At 34.5% G+C, this 17,087-nt stretch overlaps 1 protein-coding gene across 3 annotated transcripts in view; it reads right to left on the reverse strand.

Annotated features, from left to right (window-relative positions):
• Window positions 1-17,087, reverse strand: part of SCFD1 (sec1 family domain containing 1) — a 107,612-nt gene that overhangs the window by 36,522 nt on the left and 54,003 nt on the right. For all 3 annotated transcript variants that reach the window (XM_082737946.1, XM_082737945.1, XM_082737947.1), the window contains exons 15-17: window positions 10,044-10,140; window positions 4,704-4,774; window positions 2,564-2,643 (exon numbers count right to left, since the gene is read on the reverse strand). In XM_082737946.1, the coding sequence (XP_082594072.1) occupies window positions 2,564-2,643; window positions 4,704-4,774; window positions 10,044-10,140 (248 nt within the window). The remainder of the gene's footprint in view (window positions 1-2,563; window positions 2,644-4,703; window positions 4,775-10,043; window positions 10,141-17,087) is intronic.

Here is a 17,087-nt window from a genome sequence, read left to right on the forward strand (position 1 = left end):
AAGAAGTCAAACTTTCACTCTTTGCAGGTAATATGATACTTTATGTGGACAACCCAAAAGACTCCACCCCAAACCTGCTAGAACTCATACAGGAATTCAGAAAAGTGTCAGGATATAAAAAGAATGTACAGAAATCAGTTGCATTTCTATACACCACCACCAAGACAGAAGAAAGAGAAATTAAGGAGTCGATTCCATTACAATTGCACCCAAAACCATAAGAAAATCTAATCAAAGAGACAAAAAATCTGTACTCAGAAAACTATAGAATACTCATGAAAGATATTGAGGAAGACACAAAAGAAATGGAAAAATGTTCCATGCTCATGGATTAGAAGAACAAATGTCTATGCTATGCCTATGTCTATGCTACCTAAAGCCTATGTCTATGCTACCTAAAGCAATCTACACATTCAATGCAATCCCTATCAAAATACCATCAACTTTTTTCACAGAAATGGAACAAATAATCCTAAAATTTGTATGGAACCAGAAAAGACCTTGAATAGCCAGAGGAATGTTGGAAAGCAAAGCTGGTGGCATCACAATTCCAGACTTCAAGCTCTATTACAAAGCTGTAATCATTAAGACAGTATGGTACTGGCACAAAAACAGACACACAGATCAATGGAACAGAACAGAGAGTCCAGAAATAAACCCTCAACTCTATAGTCAACTAATCGTCAACAAAGCAGCAAAGACTGTCCAATGGAAAAAAGATGGGTCTCTTCAACAAATGGTGCTAGGAAAACTGGACAACCACACACAGAAGAATGAAACTGGACCATTTCTTTACACCACACTCAAAAATAGACTCAAAATGGATTAATGTGAGACAGGAATCCATTAAAATCCTTGAGGTGAACACAGGCAGCAACCTCTTCAACCACAGCCACAGCAACTTCTTCCTAGAAACATCGCCAAAGGCAAGGGAAGCAAGGGCAAAAATGAACTATTCAAGGGGCTTCATCAAGATGAAGAGCTTTTGCACAGCAAAGGAAACAGTCAACAAAACCAAAAGACAACTGACAGAATGGGAGAAGATATTTGTGAATGACGTATCAGATAAAGAGCTAGTGTCCAAAATCTACAAGGAACTAATTAAAGTCAACACCCAAAGAACAAATAATCCAATCAAGAAATGGGCAGAAGATATGAACAGACACTTTTCCAAAGAACATATCCAAATAGCCAAGAGACACATGAAAAAGTGCTCAACATCACTTGGCATCAGGGAAAAATAAATCAAAACCACAACGAGATAACCACCTCACAGAAGCCAGAAGGGCTAAGTTAACAAGTCAGGAAATGACAGATGTTGGTAAGGATGCAGAGAAAGGAGAACCCCCCTACACTGTTGGTGGAAATGCAAGCTGGTGCAGCCACTCTGGAAAACAGTATGGAGGTTCCCCAGAAAGTTGAAAATAGAGCTACCCTACAACTCAGCAATTGCCTTACTACGTATTTACCCCAAAGACACAAATGTAGTGATCCGAAGGGGCATGTGCAACCCCAGTGTTTATAGCAGCAATATCCACAATAGCCAAACCATGGAAAGAGTCTAGATGTCTATCAATAGATGAATGGATAAAGAAGATGTGGTATACACACACACACACACACACATATATATGATGGAATATTATGTAGCCATCAAAAATGAAATCTTACCATTTGCAATAACATGGGTGGAACTAGAGGGTATTATGCTAAGTGAAATAAGTCAATCAGAGAAAGACAATTATCATATGATCCCAATGATATGTGGAATTTGAGAAATAAGGCAGGGGATCACAGGGGAAGAGAGGAAAAAATGAAACAAGACAAAACCAGAGAGGGAGACAAACTGTAAGACACTCTTAACCTCAGGAAACAAACTGAGGGTTGCTGGAGTAAAGGGGGTAGGAAGGATGGGGTGGCTGGGTGATGGGCATGGGGAAGGTATGTGATATGATGAATGATGTGAATGGTATAAGACTGATAAATCACAGACCTGTACCAAATAATAATGCATTCTTACACATTATATGAAATAATGCATTATATATTAATTAACAAAAAATCAATTAAGAAATAAATTACCACCTGGAAAAAAATAAAAACAAAAATTCTAGTTCTCTAAAAAAATTATTTTTATACCATCTAGCAAAAATTGTGACAATATGTGTTTTTAATAGCAGAATTTAACGCACCAATTAACCTGCCTATATCCTTGGCACAGCACTTTCCTAAATGTTTGCCCTATGTTAATCTGCATTTCTCTACAAGTGAAATTAAAACCTTCTTTTAATGTTTTTGAGACATGTGATCCAAACATTTCAGTCTTTGCTGTTCTTAATCTAATCAGTAAAGAAAATATAAACTTGTGTAGGAAAGAAAATTAGCACTATTTTATGTAATTTTAAATTGTGGACAGTGAGGGCCAGATAGGGAAATATTTATGCTACTGAATTTAAGAAAAATCAGAAAAAAGATACTCTTAAATTTTCTTGTTAACATTCCCATTTTCTTGGGAACTCTACTTCTATTGTACTCTCTTATATAAGAAGAAAATAAAACTTACTTCCACTGTTTGATATATTGTAAGGGATTAAGGTTGCATCCTGCATCAGTTAAAGCTTTTTTGTATTGCTCCAAATCAGCCTGAAATAAGCAAAGAATGGTATCATAAAAAATTTTACTTTTGTGAAAGAGAAGACCATTTTGTTTGTTATTACTTGATTAATCAAAAAGTTAGACCAAAGGCATGAGTTTAAATTCTAGGTACCCAAGTAGAGGGGAGTCATATTTTAAGTGAGTATATAAGTGAGCACCTGAGACAAAAATCATATCTAATGAAAATTACCTTTGTCAGGCTCCCAAATCACCTAGCCAGTATTCTGTCATCCCTTAGTGAGTCCAACAAAACCAGTTTTTTCTCCATTTTTGAAATAGACTGCCTTTCCTTGGGATAAGCAATAAATAAATATCTGACTAGACAAAGAGTATTTTAAAACCAGAAACACAAGGGGACATTGTGACATGACACTGACTGATGGGAAATGTAGATTCAGGTTTTCCCCTCTCATATGCACTCTTATGGTCCAAATTCATTAACTGAGTGTCAGGTGTCTCACACTTTTTAAAAAATTGTTTTCTCTTTCTTGCTATTTTTGTTTCCTGATGAGTAAGTGTAGTTGAATTCCTGTACTTTATAAAAGCCTATCATCATAGTGACTCCACCATAAAAATTTTACAAGACAGACATTTAAAGCTCAACAGAGATCTTTACTCCTTTGCATTTTGGGGGCTATCAGGCGGTCATAATTTGCTTTAAGCCTATTAGTGATCACTTAAACTTATGAAAAGACATGGTCCTTACCAAAAATAAATAAAAATATGTGGTCAAAATAAGGGAACATGGAATTAACTTTTAAATTAATAAATTCTTAAGAAAATACTATAAATAGGCTTTAATCCTTTATATATATATGTATATAATATATATATATATATATATATACACACACCTATATATAAAGCCTGTAAAAATCCCCTAAGATACAGGTACGAGATATTCCTGAAAAGAAAACCACACTTGCTTACTGAATTAAAATAAAAGCTATATGCCCAAAATAAAGCAGAATTAGCCTAAAGGAAATACTGGGTTTAGTTTACTGTTTTAATGCACCAGAGATTTTTGACCAAAAGAAGTGTTATGATCAAACAGACTTTTAAAAATAAATGCTGCCAGAGAAGGAAAGACGTTTACAATTATATCATTCTAGATGTCATCTCTAAAATTCTCATGCTTGTTGCTCATCCAGTAAAATTTCACTGAGTTAACATTAGAGAGAGTTAGCTGGCCTCTAACCCTGCAACAACACTGACACCAAAATCACCATTTGCCTTCAAAAATCAATTACCTAAATATTTTTTTTCTTCAAAAGCAACTGATGGCCTACCACATAAAATGAAAAACAACAAAATTACCCAAAAAATTACCCAATCTTCCAGTGAGGGAAAAAAAAATCTTTCAGAAAGGAAAATGTATCATTTTCCAATCATTCTTAGAAATTTATTGATACAGAAGTTATTTGATTGCAATATAAAAAAGTCAACTTTATTTTTCTATGAAAAATATGACAGATATAAATCTGAAGTTTAATCTCAATAAATTTAAAATTACAGTATTAATGTAACTTTTTGGAACTCTGAGTATTCTTACAACTGACTCCTTATATTCTATAATGAACATTAGTTTTAATAACCTTAAAATATTACCAAATTTTTACCTTAGGTTATAGATAAATTCACTGGAAGACATTAGTGGCTATAGCTCAAAGAAACAGAGCTTTTAAGATTATCACATAATAAGAAATAAGACCAATGTTTCAAAAAGCATAGCAAACTTGGCTAATTCAGTTTACAATAGCTATTTTCCAGAAATAAGAATCTTGGCCATTTGAATCCAATTCATATCCCAACAACTTAGAAGTGGTCAGACATTTCATGAGTGAATAGTTCTCTTTATGACAACAAATACTGCTATAAAAACTCAGCAATAAATAGAACTAGCCTTAACAAACTGTTTTTCTTTTAAAGAAAGGAATGAGGTAGTTATTTGGCCATAGTGATCTGGTCTTTTATTTTTGTTTTTTTTTTATTTTTGAAACAGACAAATATTTCCCCTTCTACCCAATAACTGAACAAGGAGGACATACCTCAGAGGGTGCCTGCTGTGCACTTATATAATAAATAAGAAACAGCCTCATTTTATCTTCTGGAGTTCCTGCTACATAGGGAATATAAATAAAAAAACTTTCATAATTCTGGTTAAGTATTATAGTCAACACAAGTATGTAAAAATTTAAGGCACATAACTGTGAAAAGATAAAATATGGTTCTTGATTTAACTGACTTAAGATTACAGGCACTATAACTATACCCATGTACAATACAGATATGGAAAAAATATTAAATGCTGTGGGATTAAAGGAATGGAATACAGAAGTATGTCCATTCTATCTTTCAAAATATCTGTAAGAGATTTACATTTTGTATGTGAACTAAGAAAGAAAGAAAGGCATAAGGTAGGGTAATCACAGAGATGGAAAGGGGATGCTGTAATAATTATGTAAGGACAACAGATATAAAAATGAGACTGTTTGGGGAAACTAGCTATATGGTCATTCTAGGTTTCGGGTTACAAAACTTTGGTACTTCTCAAAAGTGTGGTCACCATATAAATGTCTCTTCCTGAAGGGTACCGTATCACTTACAAGATTTGGAAAAAGAATACATTTATATTAAAATAAACACTGTTGTATAATACAAAATATATTTGCCTGAAATTGTTTAAGACAAAACATGAGATTTCAAGGAAATTTCTTGCTTGCAGTGGGTCTGATCTGCTAATCCTATTACCCAGAGCCCAAAACTGGACAGAAAAACTCATTTATTTCCCCCTCTGCTACTGGGTGTACTCTGGTGCAAAGCACTGGCCAGTGGTAACACAATTTCACCACCAACAAATAACAATATGCACTCTCACTTCAAAGTGTTTATCCTAATACTCAAGAACTTGAAACTGTTACACTTTATTATAGAATAAAAACTAGGAAAATTTTTTCAAAACATGACTAGTGAACTATCGATTTTTTATATTGTTCAGAATCCAGATAACCATTCTCAAATTATCCTTATTCCCTAAATATGACAATGAACGGTAAAAAAGATCAATGATGGGTTTTCCAAAGTTCTGATATTTACAAATAAATGTATCTTGAACATTTTGAAAATCAGGTTATGAAATTCAGGGTCTTGTTTAAGTCCTAGGAGAAAGCTATTTTTGTTTAGCAGGTAATTTGTTGGCTGGGTTCAGGCCAAAGTTCCAACAGCTTTCTGTGGGTTGTGGCTCCACCACTGATTTATATTTTCAAAAACTTCTGCGGTGCTACTGGATCTGTCCAACCATCTAGTGGACACTATGGGAACTGGGCAACTGTCTAGCCCTTCAACTCGCAGTCTTTGAAATAATACTGTTTAGGATCTAATTCACATATGTGCAGCTCAGGGGTGAGCCCAGGAATTCATAAACAACTTTATGAGGTTGCTTTCCTGAGCTCCTTCCTCTCCGCAATCTTGGTAGTTTCCAATTCCCCTGGCTCTCCCTTTTTGGTGCTCTATCCTGAAAGCTTTGGCTTTAGTTACCCTGTTCCACTGTGCATTTCCTGCAACTATGACTAAGTAGTTAGAAGGCAAAGAGAAAAACAAACAAACAAACAATGAGGCTTGCTGCAGGCTCTTGGGACCACCACTCCCAAAAGAGGAGACAAAGACTCCCCTCCTTCAGAGTTTTAGGGGCCTGTAAATCAACATCCTCAGCATCTAGTATAGCCTTTCTAATAGCAGGCACTTATTCTGCTTAAAGAAGAGAGAGTTCCCATTCTCTTCTTCAGGAGAAACATATTTTATAGTTGCTATAGTGTTAATAATAAGCCCTCAAAATTTCTGCTAAGGATTTTAAGAATACTATGATGGTAAGAGTTGGAGAATATCCTGATGCTTATAATAATATTAATCACAGGGGCCCCTGGGTGGTTCAGTGGGTTAAGCCTCTGCCTCTGGCCCAGGTCATGGTTTCAGGGTCCTGAGATGGAGCCCTGTATCAGGCTCTCTGCTCAGCGGGAAGCCTGCTTCCCTCTCTGCTTACTTGTGATGTCTCTGTCAAATAAATACATAAAATCTTTACAAAAATATTAATCACAGAGGAATCAAATGGAAATTACAAAAATGCATCCTTTACAACTGCAAGTACTCTAGAACCTCCAACTGGCAGCCTGGGTCCTCCTGTCATACCTAAGCTTCCACCGGAACTGCTTCAATTTTAAAGTCACTTTTCTTACTGAGTAATCGGATGTATCTTAGGGAAAAGTTTTAAGTAGAATTCAGAAAGCTTTTTATCTCTCTGAACAATTTGCAAGTAAGTTTTTGACCTGCTGTCCCATCATTCCCAAATGTCAGACATTCCTCAATATAATAAGCTCAATATAACAACTATCAAAATCAGGAAATCAGCATTGATAAATTAGTAATAACATATAATCCTCAGATGTCATTTCAAGTTTCACCACTAGCCTGTAACATCCTTTATGACAAAAGGATCAATTTTAGCATCATGTGGGATATACAGCTGCCACACAACATACAGTTAACTTCTGTATGAAACAGTTCCTCAGTCTTTCCTTGACTTACATGGCCTTGATGTTTTAGGAGATTACAGGCTTTTTTTTTGTTTTTGTTTTTGTTTTTTTGGTAGAATATCTCACAATTAAATTTTGTTTGATATTTCCTCATGATCAGATTCAAGTTATACACCTTTGGCAGGAATATCACAAGAGAAAACTATGTTCTTTGTATTACATCCTACTGGATGGGGCATTATTTCAATATGTCTCATTACTGATGGTGTTCACTGAGATTACCTAGTAAGGGATCTATCATACTTCTCCACTGTAAAGTTAGTTTTCTCTTTGTAATTAAGAAGTATTTTGCAGGGAGGTAATTTGAAACTAAATATCCTGTGAAACTTGAACTTACTCTTTTACTATTATCTCTGTGGACTGATGGCTTCCTGTTTCATTCAGTGAGTTATAATCTGTTATCATTATTTATTTTGATACTCATGATGTCATGATCTCCCCACTGGAGGTCACTTCAAGCTGACTTCTGGGTCTCTTTGACATGTCCCATCACTTTCTGAGTATATTCCTTGTTTTCTGACACAACAAACTAATCTAGGCTCATTTTGTATTTTCTCTTCCTACCTCAGCCCTGGAATCAACTACTTCTCCAAAGAGCACAAAATGGTATTTATAAGATAAAATCTTTACTACTGGAGTATTGTTTCTCTACCCCTGCTTATTTGGCTGGACTAGGGAACACATATAGGTGTACACACACCTATCTGTATTTATTTCTGACAAATACGTAGTGAAAACACAGGTCTACAATGACACCTTAATTCCAATCCAACATTACAGGGCTCATTATATTTTTCTCCCTTTCCATATTTATAACTTTCTTCCTTGACAACAGGAAACCTAGCTCCTTTTGTATTATCTGACATACACACTTATTTAACCAGTCTGTGGCACGTAACAAATATCCTATCTCTGCAGCCATCCCCTTGCCTGCATGGACGTCCTCTCACTCCATTTGGGCTCTGATTCCCTACAGTGGACTCACTCACATGCCTGGCCACACATCTCACCCCACTTAGATTGATGCTGGGTTGCTCCTGTGTACAGTCACCTTCCTCAATCTGTTAGAGCTTTTTTTTTTTTTTTTTTTTAAATAAGATTTTGTCAGAGAGATCACAAGTAGGCAGAGAGGCAGGTGGCAGAGAGAGAGGGGGGAAGCAGGCTCTCCACTGAGCAGAGAGCCCGATGCAGGGCTCAATCCCAGGACCCTGAGATCACGACCTGAGCCAAAGGCAGAAGCTTGACCCACTGAGCCACCCAGGCGCCCTGTTAGAGCTTTTATATACCATTCTTTCACATGTGGATACTCTGCTCAATTCACTGGGGGCTTTGACACTTAATGGTAGATCACCAGTCTTCCCTCTACCCCAAATGTGGTTGCCCTTCTTATCTTGCTCAGGTTCCAACATCTTGTTCTGGGCTAAAGTGGCACCAGAATTCCACTTTGCATGAAGACCTACCTTGTTCTGCAATTCTTAATGTCTTTACAAATAAACCAAAAAAGTAAGGGAAAGAAAACAGGAAGGGTCTGATTGTTTTTCTATCAACACATTTATTTGCTTTAACTTTACTTAAAACTTATTGTAAATAATAAGGAATAGCTCTGAAGTGATGGGCTTATATATTTTGCATTTTTTCATTACAAATGCAGGAGGTTGAGCCCCACATTGGTGCTAGATATCACAAGTGTAAATACCTTCAAAATGCTAGGTTCTCACTACAAATCTAGCTTCTTAAAAGTGTGAGAAATATTTACAGCTTCTTAGAAGTTTTTAGGAGTAGAATCTCTAATTACAATTTGGACTTTATTATTTTTCAACTTGGAATAAGGTCTAAAACTCATACCTAACTCTAACTCAAAAACCATCATCATTCAGCTAAATAATTTATATGCAAAATATAAACTGAAAAGCTTATTTACTTTTTTATTCATTTTGGAAAAGCACTGAAATTTGAACTGAAAGCTATTCTGAAATGATCAAGTCTCTAAAGTATAATTTTAGAGGATAAAACCTATATGGATCCCATGATCATTATAATTGAAAGCAATAATTACAATACATTTTTTAAGTACAAAGAATCCTATCTTGTTTTAAGAAAAGCTAATATAGAAATAGTTAAATGCAAATATAAAGGGACTGATTAAGGAGTTTCTTCTAAAGTAAATTCCCTAAATATTTAAAACAGAATTCAGTTTTAGATATATTTTTTTAAGGAAACTCTTTAGGGTTAAACCAAGGTAATTAGAGGGGTGCCTGAGTGGCTCAGTGGGTTGAGGCCTCTGCCTTCAGCTCAGGTCATGATCCCAGGGTCCTGGGATGGAGCCCCGCTCTCTGCTCAGTGGGGAGCCTGCTTCCCTTCTTCTCTCTCTGCCTGCCTCTCTGCCTACTTGTGATCTCTGTCAGCCAAATAAATAAATAAAATCTTAAAAAAAAACAAAACCCAAGGTAATTAGAAAGTATAACATTTAGAGACACCTGCTTTGAATGTTATACCTTCAAAAATCTTCTGAAAATCAGCAGAAATTGAACTTTAGATATATTATCACATTAAATAAATGAATATAACAAGTTCTTAAATACCATGAGAGAAAAGTTCAATAAAATAAAATGCAAATCATTTTTCCACTTTAAGAAATGCTTTGCTACAACTTCTCAACAGAAAATAGCTCATTTAGTTATCTCATTATTAGCATGGGTTGTCAGAAAAAAAATTATTCTATTCAGATATTACTTAAATTGAAACGCTGGTTTCATCAACTGTGAATCTTAACAGTAACCTTGAATTTATGGTACATACCATCAGGATCTGATATTATATCTAGAAGAGATTTATCCAGAGTAGTTTTGCTCATTATTTTTTCTTCGTATTCAAAATATACATCTAGTTTTCTTGCCTGTTTAAAAATAAATATTAGATTAGGCTACATCAAGTAATAAAAACATACTAAGGGCCTCTCAGCTTACAAGTTTCTATGTTTTATGATCAATTTTTAAAAACAAGCATTTTCTAATAGAATTTACTTTCAAAGTTTCTTACTTTTGATTACTTAATGTGAAAAACAATTGCCTATTTTATCATATCTGACTTGCAAATTCAGAAGTAATTCTGCATATTATATATATATTAGCAAAGAGAAAAATCACACCAATCTCATTTACTATATTAATTAGCAACTAGCATATAAATTATATTGTATTCCATGCAAATTAATGTCAGGTAGTTATGTTATGTTTACTTTTTTAGTCCACAAATCCATACATTTTTACCTTAACTAGACAGAAAATTACCCTAAACAATTTTCAGTGGTTTTTAAATAAAACTAATTTTCCTACTTAATTCTTTGAAGTTTTAGGTAATGGAAAAGTAGTCAAACTTAGCTTTTCTGTATGATACCTCTTCTGAATTAAAATTTATTAAAATTATCCAAAAGAAGTTAAAATGTTAGGTTCCTCCAAGGTAAATAAAAATTATCATTACCGAGTATCTACTAAATTATGATTCAATAATACCAAAGAGAAAAGAATATAATTTCTATTGAAAGTGTTCACAATCTAGGAGTAGAAAACATTCATGAAATAAATTAGAATACTCAGAGATACCAATGAAGAACCAAACTATAAACATAGAACATAAATATATTAAGCTAAAATGAAAGAGTGAAATAAACAGTTAACCAACTGTAGAGGAGAAAGTAATATATTTTGACTTAAGTTTTGAAAGTGATTTGGGGACATGAACAGAGTTCATGTCAGTGAAACGGATCATACCATGGCATAATCAGAGTGCAGAATTCTGAATGGTAGAGTAAGGAGTGATTTCATATATAAGGTAACAGAAAGTCAGTCAGAGTCCTTCAGTCCCATCCCCCCGCAGTGGCACACAAGGCCAGAGTTTTAAATAGATGAAATACTTTAAAATACGTTAAAAATCAAAACAACATAAAAAGGTATATTTTGAGACCTGTCCTCACCCATCTTCTCTTCTACCCCTATGCCTATGGATATTTACTTCAATTATTTCTTCTATAGTTGTCCAGTTCCTTTATGCAAAATGTAAGAAAATAGGGTCTATATCCTAGTATTCTTCTGCTTTTTGACACAAAGGGAATATACTATACTCTTCTGTTCCTTGCTTTAACTCAACAATCTATTCTGTATTAATACATAGGGAATTCCCTTGTCAGTCAACTCCTAGTAGTATAATAAACTCTGTAAACAGAGTTTTCCTTCTTACAAATCTTTTGACCCTTCTCAGGCAGGAACTATTTTAGCTACTGTATAAAGCTTCTTTCAGTACCACAGATTAAGAGGTGAAGTCTTAGGAATGGAAAAATATAATACTAAAATGGACAAAAGAAATAGAAAAGAGATCCTAGGAAAGAGACCATGATAGTGGCTGTGGGAATGGAAAGAGACAGATATGTAATAACATGTGAATGGAGATGGGAAGCAAGGTAGTGAAAAAAAGTCAAAGATAACTCTAGGGGAACTAGGATGATGGCAGTAGCAACTATGTTAATGTGAACTGAATATTAACTGGAAAAGGCTAATTATCTGTAGAGGGGAGCCAGGAAAGAGGAGGTGGGAGGTGATAAAACTGTATTAAGCTGACTTCAGGCCCTCATAATCTTCTCTAGCCAACCTTTTCTGTTTCACCACTATTCACTGTATTTAGTTTCCTTTAGTCACATCAAATAACCTCACTTTTCATTAAACATCATGTATGCTTTTATTCCTCTAAGCACAGGCTTGGGTTAGCCTCTTAGCTTTTTAAGAATATATTCCTTCTCCATTACCTGTGCAGTGAATTCTATTCATTAAGGACGAACTTCTGTGCAACTCTCTTCAATCTCTATTTCTTTCTCTTCTTGCTCCTCCCTCAATCTCCTTCTTGGCTGGAAGAATTTATTATTCCCTTGAATGTGTACCATCAGCATCATATATACCTCTTCATAGTATGATCACACTTTATTACTCTTCTTTGTTTACATCCCACCCCTCTAGAAACTATTTAATCGTTTCACCCTAGGAGTCTAAATAGCACCTGGCTGATAACAAGTACTTGACAAAAGTATTTGTTGAATTTTTCAACCAAGAGCAGGACATACACAGATCAAGTAGTAATATTTAGAAGTCATGAGAGTAGATAAATGAACTTCTAGAAACGAAAAATGCAAAGAATTGTCTTTGGTGATGTAATATATAAAATTAAGTATTCTAAGGGCCATAATGGACTTTAATGTCTGTACGTACAAATCAGGGAAGAAACATGGTTCATTAGATTTCTTTTGCTTTCTTCTTGATATATCAACATACTTACATTATTTAAAGTTCTAATAGGCAATAGAAATAGAATCCAAAATAAGTTGGTTTGACTAATAATGGATAGGGAGTTTCTTTTGGAGGTGATGGAAATGTTCTAAAAGTACATTTTGGCTGTGGCTGCACAACTCTGTAAATATACTAAAAACTAATGAATCATACACTTTAAATAGGTGAGCTGTATGGTATGCAAATTATACTTCGATAAAGCAGAAAAGAAAAGTAACTTAGCACTTATTAATATACCGATTCCCATAAAAGAAGGAAAGGAGAAAAGTCCAGATTTTCTAATCTGCATATGAGACCTAGTTTATGTCCCGGATCTATTTGTGCAAGGCATTTTACTTGCAGCTATGGCTTTCAAATGCTTTTAAACAGAGAACCTCAGGACCCTCACTCTCAAACCTTATCTTTTGCAGAACCCTAAACATAAGATATAAATGACCCATCAAATGTCCTTATAATGATCTAGAGTACCACTACTAGCGTTTAAAAACTATTAATTTAGATAATCTCATTTAATTCTTCAAGTAATACTATAAACTAGGAATGATTAGTCCCATTTTAAAGATGAAGAAACAGACACACAGAAACATATATTTATTCAAGGTTACCAGAGTAGAAGTAGTAGAGAGTTGAGATTCAAATCCCGGTCAGACTCCAATGTACACCACAGATAAAGAGTAGGGAAAATTATATTTTCCTCAAGTATAATTTACTGCTTCTTTTGTATATGCTTTATGAAAGAAAGTATATTTGTTGATTAGTACATATTTGGGCTTTTTTTGGTAATACACATAATTTATGTATATGTGGTAAAAGGTTATTTTGGCCAATATATATATTATCTAGAGATCCTTTCTCAGTTTCTTGAAGTAAAGGAAAATACCAAGAGAAATAATTTCTGTAATCCCAAAGATTATTTTTATATAATGTGAGTTCAAAGGAGAACACAATTTGGATAACAATAGTTACATGTAAAACAGACAAATTAAAAATATAAAACAAAATTAACAAGGTCAAGATAATAAACAGATTTTTGGTAACTTCAATAAATATCAAGAATAAATAGTAGGAAGGGAGTATTATAGAAAACCAAAGGACTATGCATGGAATACAAACTACATCTAGTGAATATGAACTCTGAAAGCCATGAATTTCTCAAAAATCTCTTTTAAAGGGCTAAGTAAAGAATCTGATTTTTTAAAAATTCTAGTGTTTTTCTCCCAATTTCAGAATTGCCAGTGGAAAATCAGCCTGATGTTTTTTACTCTTCAGTATACTACCTCAACATTTATATTAAATTAACATAAAACACACAAGCACAACTTTTTTTGACCGGTAACAGCCTATTTTTAAATAGAACAGAACTGGGCACTTTTAAAAACCAGCTTGCCCCATTCACTCACAAAAATGGAGAATTCTTAAGAGTTATCTGGGATGTACAAGTAGTATTCCTAATTTGTCTTTTGAAAAACCATTACCAAGAGACATCTGTCAGATGACCTGTACAGGGTTTGAAACCAATTCCTTCTTCCTTTCTGTAACTTTAAGAGATTTTTCTTTCTCTTACCCATTCTTTCCATTCTAGCTACAAACACTACCATTCGGGTGCTCTCTGCTCACTGCTAGGTACAATTCTCATTCCTCACCTTAGTCTATGACTGGTTGATGACAAAGTCTAGAGTAGTATTTCTTGGCTTTCCCTCTTTTCTAAACCCCAATTCTATCCCCTAGCACAAGTTAGCAGTGAAAGTAAAGGTAAGAAGGATTAGAGTTGGGGCACCTGGTCGTAGGTTAAGTGTCTGACTCTTTTTTTTTTTTTTTTTTAAAGATTTTATTTATTTATCAGAGAGAGAGAGGGGGAGAGAGTGAGCACAGGCAGACAGAATGGTAGGCAGAGGCAGAGGGAGAAGCAGGCTCCCTGCTGAGCAAGGAGCCCGATGTGGGACTCGATCCCAGGACGCTGGGATCATGACCTGAGCCGAAGGCAGCTGCTTAACCAACTGAGCCACCCAGGCGCCCCTAAGTGTCTGACTCTTGACCTCAGCTCAGGTCTTGTTCTCAGAGTCATGAGTTGGGCTTCACACCCAACTTAAAAACAGAAAAAAGGAAGGATGAGAGTTATACCTCCTTTTACTATTAGGAATCTCAATATTCTTCTTCTACTTCTCACAGGAGAGAGAGGGGATTATAAACCCTTTCCAGTTGAAAGACAATACTAGGAATATTCCACATAATGAATTAAACAGGGTTTGAAAGAACAGGGGATCTATGAATCACATCTTATCTACAGTAAAGCAGAGCCTAAGATAAGATGAACTTAGAACTGTATTTTTAGAATATAACCTATACCTAAGTTGAAGATCATTTAAAACCTAGCTTTTCCTTTTCTTTCTTTCTTCACATGTTTAATCCCTACCATCCTTTAGTGCTGTATTTGAATATCCAATCCCCTGGGTGAGTAGCATTTGTAAGCTCTATCATAAGTCTGCCGTTGCTCTGTCACTAGAATATGAACTCCTTGTGACTACTTATTTATTATTCTATGCCCTGTCTCCTGCAAGGTAACGAGTTCTCCAAATCTCAACTGCTTTCTAGGATATAACAAAATAGCAGTTAATATATTTTCCATTATTTAGGTGTACATTTTGTTGCATTTCACACTGGTGGGTTTGAACTGGTTTGCCATCATAAAAAATTATGTGGTACAAAACCCAGATAATACATGAAATTATCTTTGAAGGTGTTCTATGACATGGGTGGATGAATATATTTACTCTGGAGTACTTGTTCATTTGACAGAATGACTTAGAAATCATAAATAAAATTCATCTATGCAGTGATGGACTTTGCACTTTCAAAGTAAGGAACCTGGTTAGGATCTTCAATTTTTACAACAGGCCAACAATCTAACCACTTATCTCATTTCCAGATAGATACATTTTTCTCTCAACCAAGAACACTGAATTTCTAGCATTTCAGGCCGAAATCAAAATATGCAACTTCAACTTCTCTGCTATCAAATCCCTACCAAAAGCCCAAATGAAAAAAAGTAGGAACATACTATTTAAAGAATATGCAATGTTTCCACTCTAGATACTAAAATGTTATAAACTTAGACCTAACTACTTGGAAACTCATAAACTCCCTCACTGAATTATATATAGTTTTTAATTTTTTAAAAGATTTTATTTAGGGGCGCCTGGGTGGCTCAGTGGGTTAAAGCCTCTGCCTTCAGCTCAGGTCATGGTCCCCGGGTCCTGGGATCGAGCCCCGCATCAGGCTCTGCTCAGTGGGGAGCCTGCTTCCTCCTCTCTCTCTGTTTGCCTCTCTGCCTACTTGTGATCTGTGTCTGTCAAATAAATAAATAAAATCTTAAAACAAAAAAAGATTTTATTTATTTCAGAGGGGGAGACAATGTGTAAGCAGGTGCAAGCGAGGGTGAAGGAGGGCAGAGGGAGAAGACAGAGAACCTCAAGCAGACTCCCATCATGACCTGAGTGGAAATCAAAGTCGAACACCCAACCAACTAAGCCACCCAGGCGCCCCGAATTATATTTAATATTAAACTCATGACTTTCATTAAGGTTATTACATAGAAGTAATTTTATATTAAAATATAAATTTTATATGTATAAGAGTTAAAATTATATTAAAATTAATTACACAGAAGTGTAACTGATATTAATATACTGTATCATTACATCACTCAATTTATTCTAGATAATGCCCAAGATGAGCAATGTATTTTGTAATCCGATGCTAAGCAACAGTTTGCTTAGATTAAGAAATATACTTAAAGTAAATAAATACATAGAAAATTTAAGGGTCCCTGGCTGGCTTAGTCAGTGTAGCATGTGACTTTTGATCTCGGGGTCATGAATTTGAACACCATAGTGGGAGTAGAGCTCACTTAAAATAAATAAATAAAAAATTTTAAAAAAGAATAAAAAACTTCTCCTTTCTGACAGGAAGGGTTTGTTGTTGTGGTTGTCTTAATCACATCTGTCTTTTTTTGAATCTGGGTTGCCTGAAAATACAAAGCCAAATTTGAGAATTATCATCATAACTATATGTCACCTATTCTATTTTTATTTCATTATTTTTGTTCCATAAGCTATTTGTGAAATCTGCCTCAAATCTGCTCTAGGAAACAGAAACAACTTTAATCTATAAGTTATACTATATATTAACTCCTAAAAATAAAATGACTAAAGTGACCTATGTCATAAAAATTTCAACATGTAAATGAAATTGTCTTTATAGATAAAAAGTATTAAAAATACAAATATTAGCAACCTTATTATAATGAAATACCCAAAACTGCTTTACTTATAATATTTCTGGAAAAAATAGAGATTTATATGGCACTTATAAACATAAGAAGTCTTAGTTTACTATGACTCTCAGAAGCTTTTAGTTTTAGTTTATAGCAACAATGTGTTGAACTTTTAAAAGATATACCCAGGAAAGGAAGAGTAAATTTTATTTAAAGTAAGTGCCAGAAAGGAAATAA

The sequence above is a fragment of the Mustela nivalis genome, assembly GCF_964662115.1.
Source record: "Mustela nivalis genome assembly, chromosome: 6".
NCBI classification, from domain to species: domain Eukaryota; kingdom Metazoa; phylum Chordata; class Mammalia; order Carnivora; family Mustelidae; genus Mustela; species Mustela nivalis.